At 41.2% G+C, this 22811-nt stretch overlaps 1 protein-coding gene across 2 annotated transcripts in view; it reads left to right on the top strand.

Annotated features, from left to right (window-relative positions):
* RFC1 (replication factor C subunit 1) overlaps nucleotides 1-22811 on the top strand; it is a 48850-nt gene that overhangs the window by 5832 nt on the left and 20207 nt on the right. Inside the window, exons 2-7 of one of the 2 annotated variants that reach the window (XM_048508983.1) lie at nucleotides 2821-2940; nucleotides 4222-4297; nucleotides 6193-6309; nucleotides 14588-14820; nucleotides 18145-18219; nucleotides 20722-20799. In XM_048508983.1, coding sequence (XP_048364940.1) covers nucleotides 2821-2940; nucleotides 4222-4297; nucleotides 6193-6309; nucleotides 14588-14820; nucleotides 18145-18219; nucleotides 20722-20799 — 699 coding nt within the window. The remainder of the gene's footprint in view (nucleotides 1-2820; nucleotides 2941-4221; nucleotides 4298-6192; nucleotides 6310-14587; nucleotides 14821-18144; nucleotides 18220-20721; nucleotides 20800-22811) is intronic. The other variant, XM_048508984.1, reaches the window with a different exon arrangement.

The following is a 22811-nucleotide window of genomic DNA, read 5'->3' on the forward strand; positions in this document are numbered from 1 at the left end:
TTCTTCCTCTTCTTCATCCCTCCAGTATTTAATAATTTGGGACCTATGTGTTCATAGGCACATAGCACATAGGCACTTGCGCTTTAGCACATAGGCACTTTAATTTCTCAACAGGAGCAGGAGGTTTGCTATGGTCTTTGCAGGTTCTGTAACACCAATGCTTGAAATCCCTGAAACATTGTTATGGCTAGGACAGGAAAAATGTCTAGTGCCTCAAGTACTGAAAACATTTGATATTCAAACTTTTTCTGAGTATTTGTTTCTGTGTAAGGTTGGTACCTAGGTACTGAGTGCTGATTGCTAAATATTTTGTCTGTTAATTAAGAACTGGAATTCTTTTCCAGACCTAGCTATTTTAACAGAAGTAGAAGTTTCATTTGTTATGATTGTATAACTTTGTGACTGCTACTGATCACTATGGTGTTTTGTAATTATCTTCCTTAAATTCTCTAGAAGTCCATTTAAATTAAATAAACATTTAATTAACAATTAAATTAATTAACAAATAAACTTTTAGTGGTATTTTCCTATCTATTTTAATCCCCACCCCCAGTAACGTTTTAAACTTTTAAATAAATCCCTGTAGCTTTCCTGCTAACCACAACTTGGTCTTCTGTGGTTAAAGATAAAGTTAGACCCCCTGTGCAAGCCATTATTGACCCATGGGGTGACGTCATATCACAACATTTACTAGGCAGACTATGTTTAAGGGGTTGTTTGCTGTTACCTTTCCCAGTCTGTTACAGTTTACTGCCAGCAAGCTGGGTACTCATTTTTTCAACCTTGGATGGATGGAAGGCTGAGTCAACCTTGAGTCGGCTACCTGAAACTGACTTCTGTTGGGATTGAACTCAGGTTCTTTGACTGTCCACCGGACTAATTTTCTGTTAGGAGTCAGTATTTATCTCCCCCAGAGAGCCCTCCGGGGATTGGGTGGTATATCAAATTAAATAAATAATAATAAATAATAAATAAGAGTTTCATCTTCTAATTCTTGCATCTGGAGGTACAGAAATAGAGACCAAGTGGAAGTTGGCAGCCCTGAACCAAACATCTTTGGGGTTTCTATAGTCTTTCTAACTATACATTAGGAATTTCACTTTCTTCTGGGCACTTTCTTTTGCTAATGAAAACTGAAGGGTCTCTACTAATGTGAGAGCATTTTAATTTTAGTTTCAGAAGCTCTTCCATGCTTAGCTGTTTTATTTCATGTAAGAAGCACTTTAGGGCCACCTGTTTCCTGTTGATACTTTCCCTGAACTGTAGTTGATAGGAGCTGTTTTTGTTGCCTTTTCAACCGATCAATTTGTTGTTGTTTTTTTAAGATACCTCAGGGAAAAAAATCTTAGATCTGATCAGTTTAATTTACAATCACCAAGAGGTTTGCTGCTGCTTTTTGGGGTCTTATCTAGATCACTGTCCATCCTACCACCAGAATGATTTGCATGTAGAACCTCAAAAGGATTTCTCTAATCACTTCAATTAGTATTAGTTGCTTAATACTAGAGTGCCTTGGAAAAGATAGGCCAAGGATACTGACTTGCATTCTTTGTTTGTGAAGTTGGTGCTGATTAGGACTACTGTTCTGTGCACATGTAGAAGCAAGCCTTTTGAACGCTGAGTAAACGCGTCTTGAATCAGATTGTATTCCTGGCATTCAGAGGTTTGTTGTTTGTGAATGGGAAGGTCCCTCTCCTCCGATCTGCTTGACAAGCTTGAGAAAATCTTGTTAGTTTCACAATTGCAAAGATAACTTTTCCTACTCACCTCTTTTCTCTGTCACCATTTCTGCTGTGCCTTAAGAACGAGAAGGGGACGTTCTTTTTTTTAAGGGTACCGTGCACACTGGCACTGGTGTGCTTTGAAAAGAAAATGGAAGAGCAGACCCCATTTTTGTTGGACTGCATGGAGTTATATTTCTGAGTAATAATGTTAGAATAGGGGAAAAGTCCTGCTGATTTTTTTAAAAAAATAAATTTTAAAATAAAATAAATTATTTTCAATAACTTTTATTTATTTGTTTATTTTGTTCCATAGGCTGCCCTTCCACATGTGGGCTTAGGGCGGTGTACAGCATTCTTAATAACAACGAAAGCAGTAAAGTCCACTGCATCTGGGTATCATAGACTCCACTAAGGGACAACTGTTAAATTAAAACCACACCACTTAAAACCACCATTCGCACCAATATCGGGAATACAGGGAAGGAGGGAATGTTGTTAACAGGAAGGGAGGAAGAAAAGAAAAGGGGAAGGAACGAGGAGGAGATGCTAATTGCTGGAATACTACTGTCTTCCAGGCCCTGCAAAATTTGCATCAGGTATTGCAAGGCCTGGGTATTGCTTGACATAGCATTCCAGAGCTCGAAAAAGCTGTGGCCCTGGTTGAGGACAGCTTTTGAGCCAGGCATCTCTTGCAAGTTGTTGTTAGATGAGTGTAACATCTAGGTTATATGTTTGAAATTAGGCAGATTCTTGCATATTCGCATGCCTCAGGCTTCAGACCATGAAACTGTAGTAAGTCCCTTCAGGATTTTAGCCTAGCATAGGAATATACTAGACCTATGATACTGTGTTAGCTTTTTTAAAAAAAAAGCTACCTTTAAAATACTGACATCCAAAGATCACTAAATTGTTTACATTCCGAGTACAACAAGTAGAGTCTATTCAGTATAGATGAATATATATATTTAACAATCATAATTAATACTAAAATATTTGGTTTCTGCTTTTATGATTCTAGAAAGCTATCTAGGCTGTACCCTAACCTGCATAATCACAGAATTCTGGGTTGCTTTTAAAACTGTTTCATTTTCACCAGGATATTCGGAAATTCTTTGGCGTTGTAAATGTTGGAAAGAGACATGAAAATGACGTCGTCAAAAACACAGATAAACTCAAAAATAAGGAAGGCGAGAAGTCAAAATCGAAGGAAATCAAGGTGGGTTTGTCATCGTTAAATCTGTTTTGCTAATGCACATTTTTTGTGATTTTCTCAGCAGCTTTCACAGTTGCCTTACTGGTTTAAAAGAGGGCAGGATTCACAGATCAGGAGAACTAATTCTGTGTACCCCCTTGGGGTTTTGGAGTTTTTCTCTATCATGTCTAAAGCGTAGGTAGAGGCTGCCAGTTTCTGCGTTCTCCTCTTTTTGTCTTCCCCCTTTTTCTCTCAGTCCAACTGAAGGAACAAACAGACATACATAAAGCTATGTTTTACTAAATCAGACTAATGCGTCACCTCTCAGCACTGTGTTCTGAGATTGGGAGTGAATCTTGGGCATGGTTTTTTCCCCGTTCTGAAACTTAAAAAAAAAAATCACATGTGGATGTTAGTATAGATCCTTGTTGCTTTTTCACATGACATTTGTGTCCTACTGCTGAACGACAAGTTTCTAGCCACTGACTGTTCCCTCAGTGTGCTTGCCTCTGTCGCTAGGAATGGAGATGCTTGAAGTTTATTCACATTGAAGCCTTTGTTGATTGCTATAGGCATAGATAATTACAAGGCTGCTGAAAAGGCAAATACTTGCCTTATTTATTTAGGAGATTTTGAGCCACTTTGGAGACCTGTGCAAGGCAGCTTACAAAGTTTTTTAAAAAGTGAAATAAAACTCTCCCTAAAATATCAGTATAAATAATATTATACAGCCTCATTTGGTTTGGCTGAGAACCTGAATATAACTGTGAACGCAGATTATTTTGGGTTGAGATCTTAAAATGGGAAGCAAGCCAGTTTTCACTTATATGCTGAGTGAAATCTGCTTCTGATGCAGATCCGTCTTGTACTATCTGGCAGATAGTGGCCCAGTCGTGATGGATGACTTACATTGTTTTGTACGCAGTTGTTTAGTCTACATGGTTTATGCACACTGTTCAAATCAGCTAAAGATCATTATCGGGTTTTAAAAAATTGTTTCTGAGAAAGAACGGACAAGATGTCACGAGTCAGAGTTTAAAGGAAAAATGCTCACCCACAAGTGAAAAGTTATTCCTTTTCATAATTGTCTTCTGCAATCTGAGATGTCATATTTATCACTGAGTACAATTTAAGAATTAACTTGTTATGTGACTTCATAGGGGATGTTGATAGTATGTGGCAATGTGATAAAAGTTGCTTGAATAAGAGAATTTTATTTTACTTATACTTCTTGAGTATTAGGTAGCAATAGGCTGATATTAGAGAATTTTTTAAAATGAATAACTAGCAAAGTATTTCAACTAGGTGAAGAAGTCATCTCCTGAAGAGGACTCCAAACAAAGGCAGGTTACCAAAAAGAGGCGGATCATCCGTGATTCAGGTAACATTCATGATTGCTTTGTCTGGCTATTTTGTATCTCTGAACTAATTTACTGGCTAGATCTTACTTTAGTTTTGATCCTATCGAATTTTTAATTCTGGTGGGTTTCTTTGAAATGAAGTAGTTTTTAGTTCTACATTATGTAAAACGAGCATAGTGAATAGACCTAACTGATAGCATGGGTTTTGTTAGTATAGGCTGGTATTTTGGCTGTTCTTACCTGCAGATACGAAGCTGAGTTATAACAAGTTAGGCTGGTACCCTAACCCAGCCCCAGACTGTCTCTTTTGACTGACAGTAAGTGTCTTAAGTTTCAGGCAGAGGTTTTCTTAGCCTGGTCATCCTTCCAACCTGAGGTGGTAGGTTCAGCACCTGGAATTTGCTTTATACAAAAGATGCAGGTTATCTTATGAGGTCTGGGTCCTCCCCATTTTTTTACTCTTGACTATCAAAACTGTCAAGATTGAGAAACTTGGAGCAAGGCTTCATTTTCCATGGCAAATACACATGAAAACTTTTTGAGGAAGGATTTTAAATAGAAGCTGTGGGTATCCTGTCCAGCAAACTGGTGTACAGGTGTGGAGATTCTTATTCAGAGTTTTGGTAATGCCTCTGGCGCTGTCTAAAACAGGGGTGTTTGTTTCGAGGGCCAGATATGACATAAACGTGACTTTGTTGGACTGGGCCTGGGGGTTGGGAGGCTGCCTCTGCTGGCCCCAGAATGGCTCGGGGTGGGGTGTGTGCCTGGACTGGCGAGCCAACAGTGTTGTGGAGTGGCTGCCTTTAAAGGGCTTATCAAGCCTGCAAGAGGCTGGATCCAGTCCCCGGGCCACATGTTTGACACCCCTGGTCTAAAAGTGCTGGAACCCACCCCTGAACAACTTGGTAAACATTTGTAATTACTTTCTTGTGAAACATGCATCTTCAAAAATGGTTGGTTTGAATTTCACCTGTCATCATTTGCTTCAGTTACATTTTATGAACATGGAACACTCAGATTATGAACAAGAATAGAATTTGAAAGAATGGTTGTCTGCCCAGCTGCATTCACACAAAGAGTACAATAGTAGCAGTTTGCCCTTGGCTGATTCTGCGTGGGCCAAAAACAGTGGTGTGAAAACGGTATAAACCCTTTTACACCCTTTTAAACCCTTTTACCCCATTTTCACACACCATTTTTTGCCCATGTGGAATCAGCCCTTGATTATGGCCCTGGCTGTGCATTAAAATGTTTCCATCCTGCTCTTTCGGCAGTATTGGTCTACACAGCAGCTTACATAAGCCATAAAACTCCTTCAGCTGCTTTCTTTAACTGACTGCTCCCACTTTTAATGAGGTATTTACTATGACTGAAGCATCCAACTCTTTCATCCGGATGTTAACAGCTAATCTGATTTGCTAGTTAGTAGTAATATGGGCAAGAACTGAACATACTGGTAGTAGTCAGCATCTGTTCAAACATTCTGTCGGGATCTTCATTCTGTAACGATTGATGCTGGTTCAAGTTCTAAGGACGTAGGGAAGCTAACAGAACAGCCTGTATCCAACCTGCTAATCAAAGTGGGCATTAGCAGTTTTCATCTGAAGTGCTGTTTGAACAAATTGCAGTGGGCTGCCAGGAGTTTCAAATGACCCTGAAAGGATCCCAATAATATATATCAGAGACAACTTGGTTTGGTTTTTTGGAGAAATATATGTAAGTTTTCTGTGTAACAAACTGTCTTTTATGGGTCCAGATCAGCTTCCTAGCAAGAGATGGCTCATAGTAGCTCTTATCATATATTAGAAGAAAGCCTTATTCAGAGTTTCAGTTTCAGAGAGAGTATAGAGACGTTTTTCTTTTCTTTAAGTTTGTATGGACTTTAAATAACTATCTTGCTATGTTTTAATTGCAGATTCTGAAGAGGAGATACAGTTGGTGAAAAAATCAAAGAAGTCTCCTGTTAGAAAACAGTCAGTAAAACCTGATAAGATTCTGAAGAAAGACCCGGTTGTTTATGTTTCAGAGACAGGTAATAGATACTCCATGATAACTGTTTATATATGGGTATTATGCTGTACTGGAGAACCTTTTAATACTTGCTTAACTTTAGGTAGTAATATACAATAAACTTTCAAGGATTCTGGATTCTGGACTATAAACTGGGTGTAGAAACTGACTTATTAGACTGGCAGAACTATGGTATACAAATAGTATATAAAAGTAACAGATGTCGTTACTGATGTAACAATTGCCTAAATATGCTACTGAACCTTATTGTATGAGTAGTCCCCTAAGAAAATGTTGTTCTCTCATTATTTACTTTAACAATAAAATGGTTTTTTTGTTCCACTTTTGATCCATGTTTCTATGCATGAGAATTGCGGGCTGATGGTACAATAACTGCTCTCGTTCAGTTATACTTAGTGTGAGGTAAGCGTACCCCGGGAAAGATCACTGTTATTAAAACATAAAATAGTTAAGTAGGAAATAGGTTAGCAAGGTGAAGAATCCCACTAGATCAGATAAGCCTGGTTTCTACTGAGGAACTGTGCAGAAAGCTGTAGTGCAAAATATGTATCGGGCACAATCAGTAGATTGAAAGAGAAAATATCTGAGTAAACAAGCTGAATATAGTTCTCTGGTGGTTAAAGTACAAAGATAAGGTCGTCAGATTTAGATGTGAATTTTTTCTCTCTCACGTTTCTCTCAGTACAGGAGTCCTGTGGCGCAGAGTGGTAAGCTGCATTACTGCAGCCAAAAGCTCTGCTCATGGACTTGAGTTCAGTTCCAACGGAAGTTGGTTTCAGGTAGCCAGCTCAAGGTTGACTCGGCCTTCCATCCTTCCGAGGTTGGTAAAATTGAGTACCAGGTTGCTGGGGGTGAAGTGTAGATAACTGTTGAAGGCAGTGGCAAACCACCCTGTAAATATAGTCTGCCTAGTAAACGTCATGATGTGACATCACCCTATTGGTCAGTACTGACCCAGTGCTTGTACAGAATCCTACCTTTACAGGCTCTGTATATTTGCTGAGCTCAACAGTGTTTCCTCATAACTAGTGTGGGTTGTAGGGCAGCCATGAGGTCTTGTATTATATTGTGTGTGTGTGTTTAATGGTCCTTAATTTTTTTGGGGTATGGACTAAAGCACAGGTGTCAAACTCGTGGCCCTCCAGATGTTATGGACTACAGTTCCCATCATCCCCTGCCAGCATCATGCTGACAGGGGATGATGGGAACTGTAGTCCATAACATCTGGAGGGCCGTGAGTTTGACACCTGTGGACTAAAGGGTGGGTGGTGGCAGCGAATAGCTTTGTTGCTTGATTACCTGAAGGCAGTTCTTTTTTGTCACACACAATCAGGCGAGTGGCTGTTTTATACGTCTGTTACAACATCTTTAAAAACATCCGTTGGGTGGTCTTACGGCAGTGGTTCTCAACCTTCCTAATGCCGCGACCCTTTAATACAGTTCCTCATGTTGTGGTGACCCCCAACCCTAACATTTATTCATTTTACAGATGGAGAACACTGATGCAGAGAGTCTTAGGCGACCCCTGTGAAAGGGTCGTTCGACCCCCAAAGGGGTCGCGACCCCCAGGTTGAGAACCACTGTCTTACAGTGATGTGTTACTTTCCACATGTTTGTTAGTTTAATACTTGATTTACTTCATCTACCAGATTTAAAATTTCTTCTGTATACTGTTAACCAAATTACATTACAGTAAGACAGATCCACAAGGCATTGGAGAGGGTGATCGAAAACCGTTTGGGAATCTCCCCCTGCCCCCTTCCCCCGGCCAAAAGAAAAGTTTCCCCTTCATGTTTCTATGTGTTCTCAGTGATTTGAGCAAGGTCTTTCCCCCTCCCTCATTTCCCCCTTTCACTGACTCTCAACCCACTGTTCTTTTTGAACATTCAGTTCTTACCGGGCTTTTTGACGGAGGTGGGTATCTTTTGATCAGTTCAGAAAAGGTTTTTTTTATATTTTTTCATGCATGAATTTTCCTATGAAGATAGTCCTATTCCATCTAAGCATGGTCTGGTTTAGTGGTATAATTATAACAAGGCAAGCCACTTTTAGAAGAAGCAAGTGGGGGACTCCTGGGGAAAGGGAGAACTTATTCTTCACACACATCCCCACCAGTCCCTGACTCCATTCTACATGGGGTAAGCAGCCAAGCGCTCCCTGTTGAATGTTTGGAACCCGGTGTGTAATGACTACACTTTCAACCATGACTTGGAGCTGAAGGCACCCAAGCTTCTGCTGATTGCTTGACTGAAGGCATTTCTGTCCTCCTCTCAATTCCTCTCTAGTTTCTTCTCTCCCCATCCTTCAAGTCCCCTTGCCCCAACTAATTGTTTTCTCTACCTGCTATTTTCCCTCTCCCTTGTCAGCTGTTTCACTCCCCACAATTTCTGTTTTTTTTCTGCCTTCTTTATTTTCCTCTTTACTTATCTCTTCAGTATGCAGGGTAACTTACAGTGACCTGTGTACGGTTTTCAAGGCAAGAGACATTGGGAGGTGGCCAGAGGTGGGATCCAGCAGGTTCTCACAGGTTCCCGAGAGTAGGTTACTAATTATTTGTGTGTGCCAAGAGGGGGTTACTAATTGGTGATTTTGCCACGTGATTTTTGCCTTAGTTACGCCCCTCCTCTCAGCAGTAGCACGCAGAACTTGAAGCAGTCTAGCAGGAGGTGCACCGGCATGTGTGGCAGCCTGCGCCTGTGTGCATTCGTTTCCCACCCAAGGACCGGCGTAGCGGCTGCGTCCTTGCCACAGCCCCGCCCAGGAGTGCCCTGCCCCTGGAATGCCTGGCCACACCCCGCCCAGTCCCATTGGCGCTATGCCACAGTTTGAATTCCACCACCATGGGAACCTGTTACTAAAATTTTTGGATCCCACCTCTGGAGGTGGCTTACCATTGCCTGACTCCACATGGGCCGAGAGAGCTCTGAGAGAACTGTGACTGCCTCAAAGTTACCCAGCAGGCTTCATATGGAGGAATGGGGAATCAAGCCCTGCAGATTAGAATCTGCTGCTTTTAGCCACTACACCATGTGCTGCCTGAAGTCCTCCCCCCCCTTTTTTTAGTTTTAAGGATATTAGCAGTTTTAAGGATATTAGCCTACTCAGTGAAAAAAATTGGACTTCTGTGCAAATCTAGGTATTTCTGCGGTTTGTCAGAAAAACGGCCCTATCTGTCCATGGCCTTAGTGTGAATTTTTTGACCTGCCAAGATTAGAATTAGATGATAATGTACCAAAAATGTGGAATGCAGGAATGCAGGAATCAAAGGGGGTGGAAACATAGTTAAAGTACTTTCAGAGTCTTGACAGCCACCTGTTTCCATTCTTGCTGATGTCCGGATTGAAGGGTTTTGGTTTTCTAGCATTAATGCTGTCTATTATATTCTCTTCAGTCTTTTTTTGTAAGCTGGTATCCACGAGGGTGTGCCTGGAGGCAGGGTAAAGAGTGGTGTTCTTTGTTACATAACTTAAGGTGGTACTGTCGTTTTCTCAGGGTTGACATGCCAGAAAACATTGGTCAAGGTTGAGCATAAAGAGTCTCAATTGCAGATCAAGGTTATTCTTATCTATCAGTTGTAAACACACAACAGGGCAAGGTTGACATAAGCAGTGATTATAGCTGATTGTGAATGCAAGAGTTAATTACTTTATTTGATGCCCACGCTAAGTGCTCATTCCTGACTGGTTCATCTGTGGGTTCTGAGCAGTATTTTGGCAGCCAGTTACTGAAAGTAAGAGATAGTGTAGAGGTACAGAAGAGATTAGTAATGCAAAGTTGTTGCCTGTGCTGACCTCTCTGCTCTTGTTCTGAGCCAGGTCAAAATGTTGCTTCTGGGGATACAGAACATGAAATGAAAAAGCAGTCAGGATGCATTTACTATCCATATATTGTAGATATTTCAGTGTTTTCCAAGGCTCAGAAAACTGGCAGGGGGATACCTGCTCAATGCAGGTTTGTCTGTTTTTGTGGAATGTGTGTTAATTGTCTGGAGCAAAAGCCAACACCAGAGCATGTTCTTAATAAGAATTGGAAGCAGAGCTGGATGGATCATAAGCTTGTTAATGTTTAAACCAGAGGCTGTCCAACTCTGGCCCTGCAGATGTTCACGGACTACGATTCTTCTCAAGATGCCGGCCATAGATGCAGGCGAAATGTCAGGAGAAAATACTACTGGAACACCGCCATAAAACCCACAACATCATACCACTAGCTATTAACTTCCTCTACAAAATTAATTAAATTCAGGAGATGTCTACAGGAGTTTTATTGCCACTCTGATTTTTCAATTTCAGAAATAATGGTTGGGGGAAGAAGAAAAAAAGGAACCAGTCAAACAACAGATGTACAGATTTCTGCAGCCTTGTGGCAATTAATAGCAGAACAGCTAACAAATAATAAAGCACTGAGAGGAAATCACCCATGGTAAAATATCATTTACAATCACCTTCTTTCCAAAGAAGGCTCCATGGGTTATCAAAGATTTTTGAGTTTTACCAAGTGTTCTTGAGGATTTTAACATATTTGCTAATTACCCAGCCTCCATCACCAAATTTTGGCATCTCACAAATAAATGGAGATTGTAAATTGGTCCATAGTGATGATGAAAGTACTACTTCATGAAACAGAACATTCCTGCCCTCTATGTTGAACTCATGATTAACTTTGTCCACCTCAGAACTCATGGAGCTAGTTGGGTAGATTCCAGAACTTTCCGTGGAGTGTTCTTCCTATTTGGACAGTTGTTATGTTGTGGACTATGGTGGCCAAAGGAATAAGGTGTCTTCTGCAGCTATTTTACAACTAAACTGCTGGTTATTGTGGTTTATAGCACATCTTATGGGTAAGAAATAAGCCAAACCCACTGTAGGATTTGTGTTAAGAGTTATCCGGTTGTGGCATTATAGGCAGCAGTAATGGGAAAGAAATCCATTTGTTCTGATGACGTTGTGCTTTTCAACATGGTGAAAAGCTCAGGTGGTGTGGACTGGTAATATTTTGCTTGCTATGAGGAGTTTGCCATTCATCTTGCAGAAAAAATTTACTTGGCTCTGGCTTCATTTGGAGTCTGTCAGTCTACTTAAATTTTCCTCTTTAATTCTTCAGCAGCCATATGGCTACCAAGTCCAGTCGCAGTTTGTGTATGCCGGTTTATGATATATCCAGAAGAGCGAGAAACGAGTACTCAACAAAAGTGGAACTTTGGGAGAACCAGTTTGTCATTTTTCAACTCAAGCTGCTAGCAGTACCCCCCTCCCTCCATTGTTTTTAGTTCTGGAAGCTCCTGAGACTGACTTACCCTGCAGTCTTGAGGAAAATCACACCCTTCTAATCCATTGACTGTAAGACTTAGAGTGGAACTGCCTTAATCTCAGGGGTGAAAGAGGAATGTTTTTCTTCCTGTGGGTAGGGAGAGCTTGTCTCTGTTTTGAATCTTAATTGCATATTCTGTCTTTTTGGGGGGACGGGACGGGACAAATCTAGGATCAGAGACTTTATCCTTTGGTAGGGTGAACGTATGACCCCAGTTAACAATCACTGCTGTAGTGCTTTGAACAGTTCTTAAGAGATTTTTATCTGGCTTTGTTGCTGGTTTTATTTTTTTTAACTTGCATATAGGTTATTTGGTTTTATTGTTTTCTATTTTGTTAAATGTTTATGGTTTGCTTTGTAAGCTGCTTTGAGGAATATATGTTGTAAGGTGGGAGTGAAATTCTCTAAATAGACTGTTTTGTGACTGAAGATTTTGGACTTTTATTTTTACATGTATTTAAAGCTATAGCACACATATAGGCGTAGTATTGTTTTGTTAGAACATAAGAACATAAGAACAAGCCAGCTGGATCAGACCAGAGTCCATCTAGTCCAGCTCTCTGCTACTCGCAGTGGCCCACCAGGTGCCTATGGGAGCTCACATGCAGGATGTGAAAGCAATGGCCTTCTGTGGCTGTTGCTCCCGAGCACCTGGACTGTTAAGGCATTTGCAATCTCAGATCAAAGAGGATCAAGATTGGTAGCCATAAATCGACTTCTCCTCCATAAATCTGTCCAAGCCCCTTTTAAAGCTATCCAGGTGAGTGGCCATCACCACCTCCTGTGGCAGCATATTCCAAACATTTCTGCTGTGATCAGCAACAACATTTGTTCTGTTCTCTGCAATATTCTGAGACACAAAACAGTATATCAAACCTTGGACACCTGTGTGTGTAGGTGATCATGAGTTCTTTTTGGATGTCTGCTGAAGGGCATTGTTTCGTGCCTCAGAATGTTACAAAGAACAGTGCAAAACAACAAAGGCCAAGGGAATCTATTCTTCATCCCTTCCCATGTGCCCTTTCCATTCAGAATATTCACATGTGGCAACTCCCAGACAGTCCTCATGGTAACATTCTGGAAAGTTGGTGGCTGGTCTTTTTGCAACCCTGATCTGGAGGTCCATGGAAGATTTTTAGGTGAGCATCTTATATGAGATGCTGAGAGACATAAGCTTAGCTGGCAACTGAGCTAAAGTAGCAAACTTGCTTTAATCTGCATTAGAAGGAGAAACAGTAGTTTGAGGCTCATGCTGGGGTTACGGTATTCTATCATGAAGGCAACATAGGACAGTAATGAAAGACCAAAGAAGACGGAGAGATGACAGGTTGGCTGGTAATGGGCAAAGACACAGGAAAGCGTGGGGTTCCGTAAGAAGGGGTACGCCCCGGAAGAATGGAAGAAGTAGCTCACCTGGTACCTGGGAGGTTTCTGATCCCTCCCCATCAACCAGATTCCCCAGTCTTTAGCAAACTTCTTTTTAAAGCTTTGTCTCTTCAAAGTGTAGATATGAGTATAAAAGAAAAAAGGCACAAAACACGATTCAAAGTTGCTTCTGCACTGGATGAGAGTATTCTGGTTGTAGTAGTTACTATTGGAAAGGAATCTTCCTGCTATTTACAAGTAGTCAGAGGGTGAGGACTGGTGAATATCATGGCTAAGATAATATGCGCGATGGTTGCAGGTGCCTCCATGTCTCTGTTCTCTCCAGTAAAGCAATAAACTGAGATTGATGTCTGATGAGACTGAGTGGATCAATTTTATGCTTTTATTACACCTGCGGCTTTCGACATTTTGCTTCAGATAAGAGGGCTATAATTGCATTAATTTAAAATGCATAATTGTGATGCCCCCAGAATTAAATTATATATTAAAAAAATCTTTCTAAGAGAGTATGAAGTCTTGTTGTGATAGGCCACCAGCAGAAAACAGCTGTTTAGGTGTATGTGAGTGGGTATCTGATGTTTTCAGGGTGGCAGCTGTTGCCACCCTAAAGAGGCGGGTGTGCAGAATAGAAGGTTGCTTTCCTCTGTTGTGGAAACACCCATGGTGAAAATGTGAAACCTCTCCACCAACTCATTGAACTCCTCTTTAAAAAGCTGCATGCTCCTCATTAGATTCTTTGAACTTTGCTTGTGCTGTAAATATTTTACTTCAGGTCTTATTGAAGCTTATTAGTACAGAAAGACAGTATAATTTTAGTGGGGTGCTGTGTGGTTTCCGAGCTGTATGGCCGTGTTCTAGCAGCATTCTCTCCTGACGTTTTGCCTGCATCTGTGGCTGGCATCTTCAGAGGATCTGATAGTAGGAATGGAAATTGAGTGGAGGATATATACTGTGAGGTCAAAAGGTGAGGCCCTCACAGTATATATACTCCACTTGCTTTCCATTCCTATTATCAGATCCTCTGAAGATGCCAGCCACAGATGCAAGCGAAACGTCAGGAGAGAATGCTGCTAGAGCACGGCCATACAGCCCGGAAACCACACAGCACCCCAGTGATTCCGGCCGTGAAAGCCTTCGACAATACATAGTATAATTTTAGTTTGCCTTAATGAAAACTGACTGTCAATCTGTATGTGTGTGAAAAGCGCAATCAAGATGCAACCAACTTCTGGCAGCCCAATAGGGTGTTCAAGGCAAGTGATGTTCAGGGGATGGTTTGCCAGTGCTTTTCTCTGCATAATGACCCTGTATTCCTTGGTAGTCTCCCATCCAAGTAATGACCAGGGCTGACCTTTCTTAGCTTCCGAGATCTAACGAGATCAGGCTAGCTTGGGCCACCCAGGTCAGGGCAACAGTTGCTATTCCAAGGCTCCATTAATTCAAATGTTGAAGACCTTCTTTCTTTATTGCTCTTTTATTTTGTTTTGTGTTGAAGTATTACAAGATTTTAAGCAGCTGCGCACAAGAGGTATATGCTCAGTGCCTGGGTACTGAGGAGTAATGAGACATGTGTTGGCTTTCAGATGAAGATGAAGACTTCGTTCATAAGAAGGTCTCCCAGAAACCCAAGGAGAATGGGACTTCGGCAGGCCTTCATCTCGGAACGTCTGCAGCACCAAAGGCAGACACAAAGGCGAAAATTAAAACTAAGCCCTCATCTCCAGTGAAACTGACACCAACTTCTGTGGTGGATTACTTTGGAACCAGTAGCATCCAGCGATCGGAGAAAAAGCTGGTGTCGAGCAAAAGAAAAGAAGTGAGTAGCGCAGGGCTTTGTTTTCTTCTAGTTAACTTGTGTGTGAGCAGAAGAAAACCACAACTATAATGAAAATATACATTAGGATGGATGGCAACGTTCCGCTAGGCACTTTCCTTCTGAGGATATGAATGTGGTGCTAATGCCAGAGAGGAAGTGGAGGACAGCAGACCTATTTTGTGTTGGTCACCTTTTCTGTGAATAGATTTTGGGTGTCTTCTTTAAAAGATGGCACTGCTGTAAAAAGATCTTAGTCGCAGCTTGATTTTTATCCGATTTTCTGCTTAACAGGAAAGCAGTATTTTTTCACTTACACTATTAAACAACTCTACCTGCCTGCTAAATCCCTACAGTTTTAAAAAGTTATGTTCTATGTCTTTTTGGCTAAAACTTCTAAAGTAGTTCACAGTATTAACTCTTCATTTTACTAAAGAGATTAAATTGCTTTTAAACAAGTAAAGCACTTCAAAAAAATCATACTAAAAAGAAGGACGCAATGAACAAATAGTTTTAAACTCTGATAGAAAAGAGCGGGTAAGACAATCTGTTGCATCTACCAACGGGAGAAAGTTCCTCAATTGTAGAGCCACTGTCAACAGGACCTGTTAGCAAGCTTGACAGCTCTTTTTTTTTAAGGTATATTTTTGGTTAAGAATTTGTTTGCCTGATCCTGTGGATTGGTTTCTATTGCATAAGGCAAGTGGTTTGTCACAGTTGATGTATAATGTTGTGCTCGCCAAATTACTTTAGTGCAGCCAGCATATAAGAGTGGGCTGCAAGGTCCTCTCAGTATTCTGTGTGAAATGTTTCCATTGCTTGGTCCTAGGGTGATTGGTGTTTGGAATATGCTGCCACAGGGTGTGGTAATGGCCACTAACCTGGATAGCTTTAAAAAGGGCTTGGACAGATTTATGGAGGAGAAGTCGATCTATGGCTACCAATCTTGATCCTCCTTGATCTCAGATTGCAAATGCCTTTTCAGACCAGGTGCTCAGGAGCAGGAGCAGCAGAAGGCCATTGCTTTCACATCCTGCATGTGAGCTCTCAAAGGCACCTGGTGGGCCACTGCGAGTAGCAGAATGCTGGACTAGATGGACTCTGGTCTGATCCAGCAGGCTAGTTCTTAGGTTCTTATGTAGGGTGTACTCCACCAGGGTAAGAACTGGATGTACCAGATTGCTGCCGTGTTTTTATGATATTTCAAGGACATATGAAAACATTTGCACCTCCGGTATTGGGGAGTCAGGTTAATGGTTTACTGAGCAAAGCATTCATGGTTTGTTTATGTATGAAATTTATATGCTGCTTCTCTAGAGACCTGCTCAGGATAATTTACAGGCCACAATACAACAATCGTAAAAACAGTTTAAGTAGAATTCTGTCTTTACTACAGTTCCTTTCTTTGTCTCTGACCGGCGTCACAGATCTATGCAAAGGAAGTTTTCAACAGCACCAATTCATCATTTTTCTTATTTCCAACTTTTTAACTGGTTAGCATAGAAATGATTCTATCTTTATCAAAATTATGTACAATTTATACCCTTCATCTCCTTCCCTGTTCAATGGAAGTGGGGAATTTGGTTCTAGGTATGGGGAACTGGTGGTTCAGAACACATAGCGCAGGACAGCTAGATTTAATCTCACCCGTAGAAGAAAGGGAACCACTTCCTGCCCCAGGGAGCTTCATGCCTTATTTGGGAAACATTGGGGGAGGGCCCCTTGTTTGAGTGGGGGTGTTAGTTTCAACTTTTGTGGTTTGAGTGGGGGTGTTAGTTTCAACTTTTGTGGTTTGAGTGGGGGTGTTGGTTTCAACTTTTGTGTCATTTACATCACTTTCCCCCTGCAGGTTAATGAGTTCTGAACAGGGGAATCAAGTATGTCTCAAATGCTTTGTTTTGCTTGGACATCCTTATTGAAGTGGATTATTGTACAGAGAGCCAATGTGGTACTCTAATCTGTAGAACCTGGTTTGATTCCCCATTTCTCCACATGAAGCTTGCTGGGTGACCTTGGGCCCATCACAGTTCTCTCAGAACGCTCTCAGCCCCACTTACCTCACAAGGTGGCTCTTGTGGGTGGGAGAGTCGAATGTAAGCCTCTTTGAGATTCCTATCAGTAGAAAAAAAGAAAGTGTAAAAGCCAACTTTTCTTTTTGCTCTCTATAGAGTGAGCATACATTGGTACAAATATCGAAGTGTCTGTGCAGTGAAATCTGTATTTGATGTCTGTTGTGATCTCTGTCACGTTGTGGGGCAAGACTAACCACTGATTTGCCCCCCTCTCTTTTGGTCACCACTGCCACTTCGGGTAAAATCCATCCCCCACCCTGTCAACCTTGCAGGGGTATCATTAAGCAGCATTCCAAGGAGTCAGGCCAGTGGGTAAGGACTTGTGAAGACTCTCTCAAGTTACGCAAACTCAGCACATTGCAGAGGATGGGATCTAAGCACATTGACAAAAACAAACTAAAACACTGGTGCTAACTAAAATACGTACAATCCATGGTGCATCTGAGTTGGATAGTTTCAGGATGGCCCTGTCCTGATGCATTTGCAATTCTCTTTAGCATCATTCCCCTCTGTCATCCTTCATGGCAAATCATCTGCTCCAAGGAGTTCCCGATGAGGTGATCAGAGCAAATAAAGGTCCCCCAAACAATGAAACAGCCTCCTTTTCTAGATCCCACCCCATGTGTATTCTGGGATCTTCACTCAATCTGGCTGCTCCAGTCCATCAAATCTGCACCCTCCAATCAAGAGTTCTAACACATCCAAGGGCTGATGTGTTGCCCCACTCAGCTGGGAAGGTTACTTCGTATCCAGCAAAAAGTATCTTTTCCCCTCTTCCTAGCCACAAAGATGCTTGGATTGCTTTCCTTCACCATAACTGACCTGCCATCTCCCTGCCCCACCATCTCACCACAATGTCTTGAACTAAATGAGGTCACCTGTCATCCTTTCCAGGTTGTAACTGTATAGACTTACATTGCAATCCTTTGTGGAATCTTATGCATCAGACTGCATTTTGACCTTTCTTTTCAAAACCTGACCATGTTTTTTTTCTCCATATTCTCAAGATCAGGGACTCATATGTTGCAAATGCTCATATGTTGCAAATGCTGTTCACAATTTGTGAATGGAAATTTGTCTTTTCTCTGAAAGAATTGCTGAAAAACTGTTATGCCAAGGGCTTTTGTAAATATTTTAAATGCAGGGATTTAGGTTGAGGCTCTAACCGTTGTTCTCACTTATGTAACCATATTCCATGTTGCGTGTCTATATACTGGGTCCAAATTGAGCCTTTCTGTAACTCTTTGTGGTGCAGCCTTCACAAAACAGGGATTCCACTCTCAATGATGAAGCTATTGCCAGGCATCTACAGCTTCAAGAAGATGCTGAGGTAAGACGCCTCAAACGCTTTTCTTTTCGAGCACCCCTTTTCTTCACGCTGAATGTGCAGGAGTCCACGTGGCTGTTTTGAGGAGTGACGTTCTTATTCCCAAATATTTTGGGCATATTGGTTCAGTGTAACCTTTCTGCTGACATTTCTTTTTTTAAAAAAATATTTAATATCTTTCCTTCTTCGATCCTCTATTCGTTCCCTCCAAACTGTTTTTTCACTTGACTACACCACCTCCTAGAAATGTGGTTCTCAAATCTTTTCCTTGATTTATCACCCTAACTTGATGATACTCACAGCTTGCGGAGGGCCACGTGCATAATTTCCTTCAACCAAAAGAGCTGTGGTTACTGCTGTCTCTGTCATGAGGCCTGCATCACGGGGTAGTAGGTCATGTGAAAGAATTTTGCTCAAGACCCTGGAAAAGCTGCTGCCAGAATAGACAGTACTGACTTCGATAGACCAATGGGCTAACTCAATACAAGGCATCTTGATGATGTAAGGCGTAAGTATGTTTATATACTACAGGATAGATAATAGGTCGTAGGCAGGGAGATGCTTGGTGAGGATGTGTAGAGACCTGCATCAGTCAATTCAGTCTGACAGATGCTTAAAAGTGTGGGTTTTATTTATTTGTTTGTTTGTTTGTTTTTCAATTTACATGCTGCCCTTTCGAACAGGGCTCAGGGCAGCAAGCATCAATAAAACCACAGCAATCATACAATATAAAACCGATACTGACACCAACGGTATCATTTAAAAACATTCACAATAAACAATAAAAGAAAAACAAATGACGATCAAACCCTAACCAGACACCCATGGGATGCAGTGATGTTCCAGTCAGGCCGGCTGGCGCGATATTAAGGCCTGGCGGAAGAGCTCAGTCTTGCAGGCCCTGCGGAACTCACAGATGTCCCGCATCTTCCAGATTGGACTCGGAGGGGAGTGTGAGGGGTCTGGTCACGTTACTGAATTGTCTGAAACTGTTCTGAAGGTGACAAGTCTGTTACAGCATCCCCAAGAGTCTCTGGGCCATACTAGAAAATATGTATACCAATTGCAAATCTGTTCGTAAGAGAAGGCTTGGAATCATAGGGAAAATAACTACATAGCTTATGTTGAAACTTAGTGTGGTACCAGCTTTGTCCTGGAGGCCGATCACAGTATGGGTTCAACGTCATGAGAGGACAGGAGGCGCCTCCTAAGCCAGGGGTGTCCAACCCTGACCCTCTAGATGTTCATGGACTACAATTGTAGTCCGTGAACATCTGGAGGGCCAGAGATGGACACCCCTATTCTAAACACTAGCATGCCTGTGCCAGTAACTTCTCTTGCCCTTGGCATTGTGAACAGGGATGCCTCACAATGCCAGGACAAAAGAATGAGAGTTGAATCCCCTTTGAATGTTACTGTAATTGAAACACTTCATAGTAAAAGCTCGGATTAGGCAGTAAACTTTAAACTTCACTGTGTTTCTCTGTTGTGAGATATAAAAGCCAACCTGACAACTAAAAAGGAGTAGTCTGTATGTGTTCAAATCTCTAAGTACATAAAGAATATGTCGAATTAATTGATGCTTTGGAAAGGTGCTTTGGTTTAGTGAAGACCTTTTTCTTCAGCCTTTTCCTTTTGTGTTGTTTGGTTCATTTGGCCACATCTATGTTTGATATGAGGGCTGCTCTTTGGCAAAATCAGGAGAGATTAATGCAATTCATCGGTCCTAATATCCTCCTGTGGTTTACGACCACATAGAGCTAGAGCCTGTGGCATTCTTCTGCTTATGAGGTTATCTGTCTGAATCACGCATCGAGGCAAAGCTTTGATCTCATTCTTGTCCAAAGATTGGATTTATGTAACACGGACAGTGCAACTTTTATTAATAAAAACTCTTGACAAGAAGAAATTAGTTTTCCTTAAAGAAGCAATATTTGACAATAATGGGTTTCTGGTCACCATAAATATTGGAGTTATCGAGTTAATGGCAAAATGAAGGAAAACTTCACTAGACTGATTGAATCGTTACAAACGGAACTGCCGAGAGCTATATTTGTATCAGGGCAGAAAGGTAGTGCATAAGATAACTTAAAAATTCCACTTGAGAATTATGAGGGAGTGTTGGCTTATTTTCCATAAGGTAAAATGCTTTCTCTCCCCGTCCCATCCTTTGCCACCAAACCTTTCTCCCATTGCCAGTGACAAAACTGTGTGACGGGGGTTTAAAGTAAAAGTTGACATGGATTGTATCATTTTAGGCAGCTCTTGCCAACTATTAGTGGTAGGGCTGCTGCGGAACTTTGGGACCGACTCTTGGTTTCCTAGGGAATATAAATGAGGTTGTTTGCTTTTGCTACTTGCAAAATGACTTATGCTAAGTTGGGGGAGGGGTGTTGAATGGTTTAAAAGTGATTTCAACCTTGTTCACAGAGAGGGTTAATCTGATTATCAGCAATAGCAGTTTACTTTTGCACTGATGAGTGATATGTGTCCTGTTGCTTGCAGGTGGAGAGACAGTTGCATGAAGATGAAGAATTTGCTAGAACGCTGGCCATGTTGGATGAAACTCCAAAGAAGAAAAAGGTAACCCTTTGTGTTGGGTTTCCTATATGTAAATAATTCTTGACCCCAGATGGGACAGTGTAGAAGAATGCATACATTTTATGTTGGTGGGGTGGGGTGGGGTGGGGAGTTAGGTAGCAATGACCCTAACTTAGACCCTATGTTATCTGCAATGTATATTTGGAATAATTGTGGTCACATTCAATGTTCCCTGTAAAAGTCACCATATTGGTGCTGCTTAGATAAGGAGACACCCAGCATGGGGCGCTCTCTTGGGCGACTCAGTTCCACACAGACTCTAGAAAGTTCCACTTAGCACTAGGGACAATCTTTCTTTCTTTCTTTCTTTCTTTCTTTCTTTCTTTCTTTCTTTCTTTCTTTCTTTCTTTCTTTCTTTCTTTCTTTCTTTCTTTCTTTCTTTCTTTCTTTCTTTCTTTCTTTCTTTCTTTCTTTCTTTCTTTCTTTCTTTCTTTCTTTCTTTCTTTCTTTCTTTCTTTCTTTCTTTCTTTCTTTCTTTCTTTCTTTCTTTCTTTCTTTCTTTCTTTCTTTCTTTACATTTATATCCCGCCATATCTCTGGGGGCTCAAGGCGGCTCACAACAGCATACATAATAAATATAAAAGATATATAAAACATTTAAAACATCATAAATATCATAGTTTAAATATCATGCTTTAGAGGGACTATTTTATCATACTTTAGAGGGACTATTAGCCACATCTGCTTCAGTCTTAAGTTTGCTTCTTTCATGTTTGCTCTTTTCTTGCTCTTCCATAGTCAATTATTTTCACTCATGTGGTTCAGTTTTGGTAAACCTGTATGCAAAGTCAAGTGGATGGATACCGATACTTGGGGCTGTGTGGGTCCAATGTCCTATTTCCTGAACCAAATCTTGTACTGTGAATGAGTTTTCCACATGCCTTGTTGTGGGTGTTAGACTGAACTGGTGGATTCTTGGGAAGTTGGGAAATAACAGGCATTGCACCAGGCAACTTGCAGGAGCTACCGGAAATTACTTTGTAACTGATCCTGAGTCAACACTGAAATTACATATGGTGGGAAGCCAGATTGGTCCAATATCTAATAGTTGTTTGTATAGACAGATACGTACCCTTTGGAAATGTCAACCAATTCTCTATTTAAGTGTAGAAAAAAGAGAAAAGGCAGGCCTAGCCATACTGAAGAATGGAAGGAGCTTATTAGTCCAGAAAACTTTGGAACAACTGGAAGGGAAAGGATTTATTTTTTTAAATCTAAACAATGTACGCTACTAAGCCTAAACAATATATCTACTTAGCTGAAACATATTTTGGGTTTGAATTATAAATGGGGACATTCATTATCGTTAACATATTAATGTCTCACTATTAACATTTTAATGTGTTTTTGTTGCCCTGATAGCTTTTATACTTGGGCAGTCTATTGCTAGTGCTGTGGAATATATTTCCTCTGGTAGTAATTAAAAGTAAATATCTCTACTTTTTCGTGTAGTCCTTCCAGTGCTCCAAGCACTGTTGAGGTTGTTGGAAGAAAGGAGGCTGGTGATAAGAGAAGGGACAATTCCCTTCTCCCCTTCGTGTGCTTCTTTTCATCCCACTTCAGTATCCTTGGGATAATGACTATCTATTGCATGGTTTGGCTGGATATCTCTGTTATTCACTTGTACTCTACAGTGTCCCCACAATAGCTTAGTCAAGACTAAGGCCCCTTCTGCACATGCAGAATAATGCACTTTCAATCCACTTTCAATCCACTTTGAAGCTGTGTGGAATAGCAAAATCCACTTGCAAACAATTGTGAAGGTAGACGAAAAGTACATTATTCTGCATGTGCAGAAGGGGACTTTATACTTCTGGTCATCTAGTACCTTTGATCCCTGACCTGGATGGCCCAGGCTAGCCTGATCTTGTCAGATCTCAGAATCTAAGCAGAGTTGGCCCTAATTAGTATTTGGATGGGAGGCCACCAAGGACTACCAGGGTCACTATGTAGAGGAAGGCAATGGCAAACCTCCTCTGTTAGTCTCTCGCCTT

This window comes from Sphaerodactylus townsendi, linkage group LG10, assembly GCF_021028975.2.
Source record: "Sphaerodactylus townsendi isolate TG3544 linkage group LG10, MPM_Stown_v2.3, whole genome shotgun sequence".
NCBI classification, from domain to species: domain Eukaryota; kingdom Metazoa; phylum Chordata; class Lepidosauria; order Squamata; family Sphaerodactylidae; genus Sphaerodactylus; species Sphaerodactylus townsendi.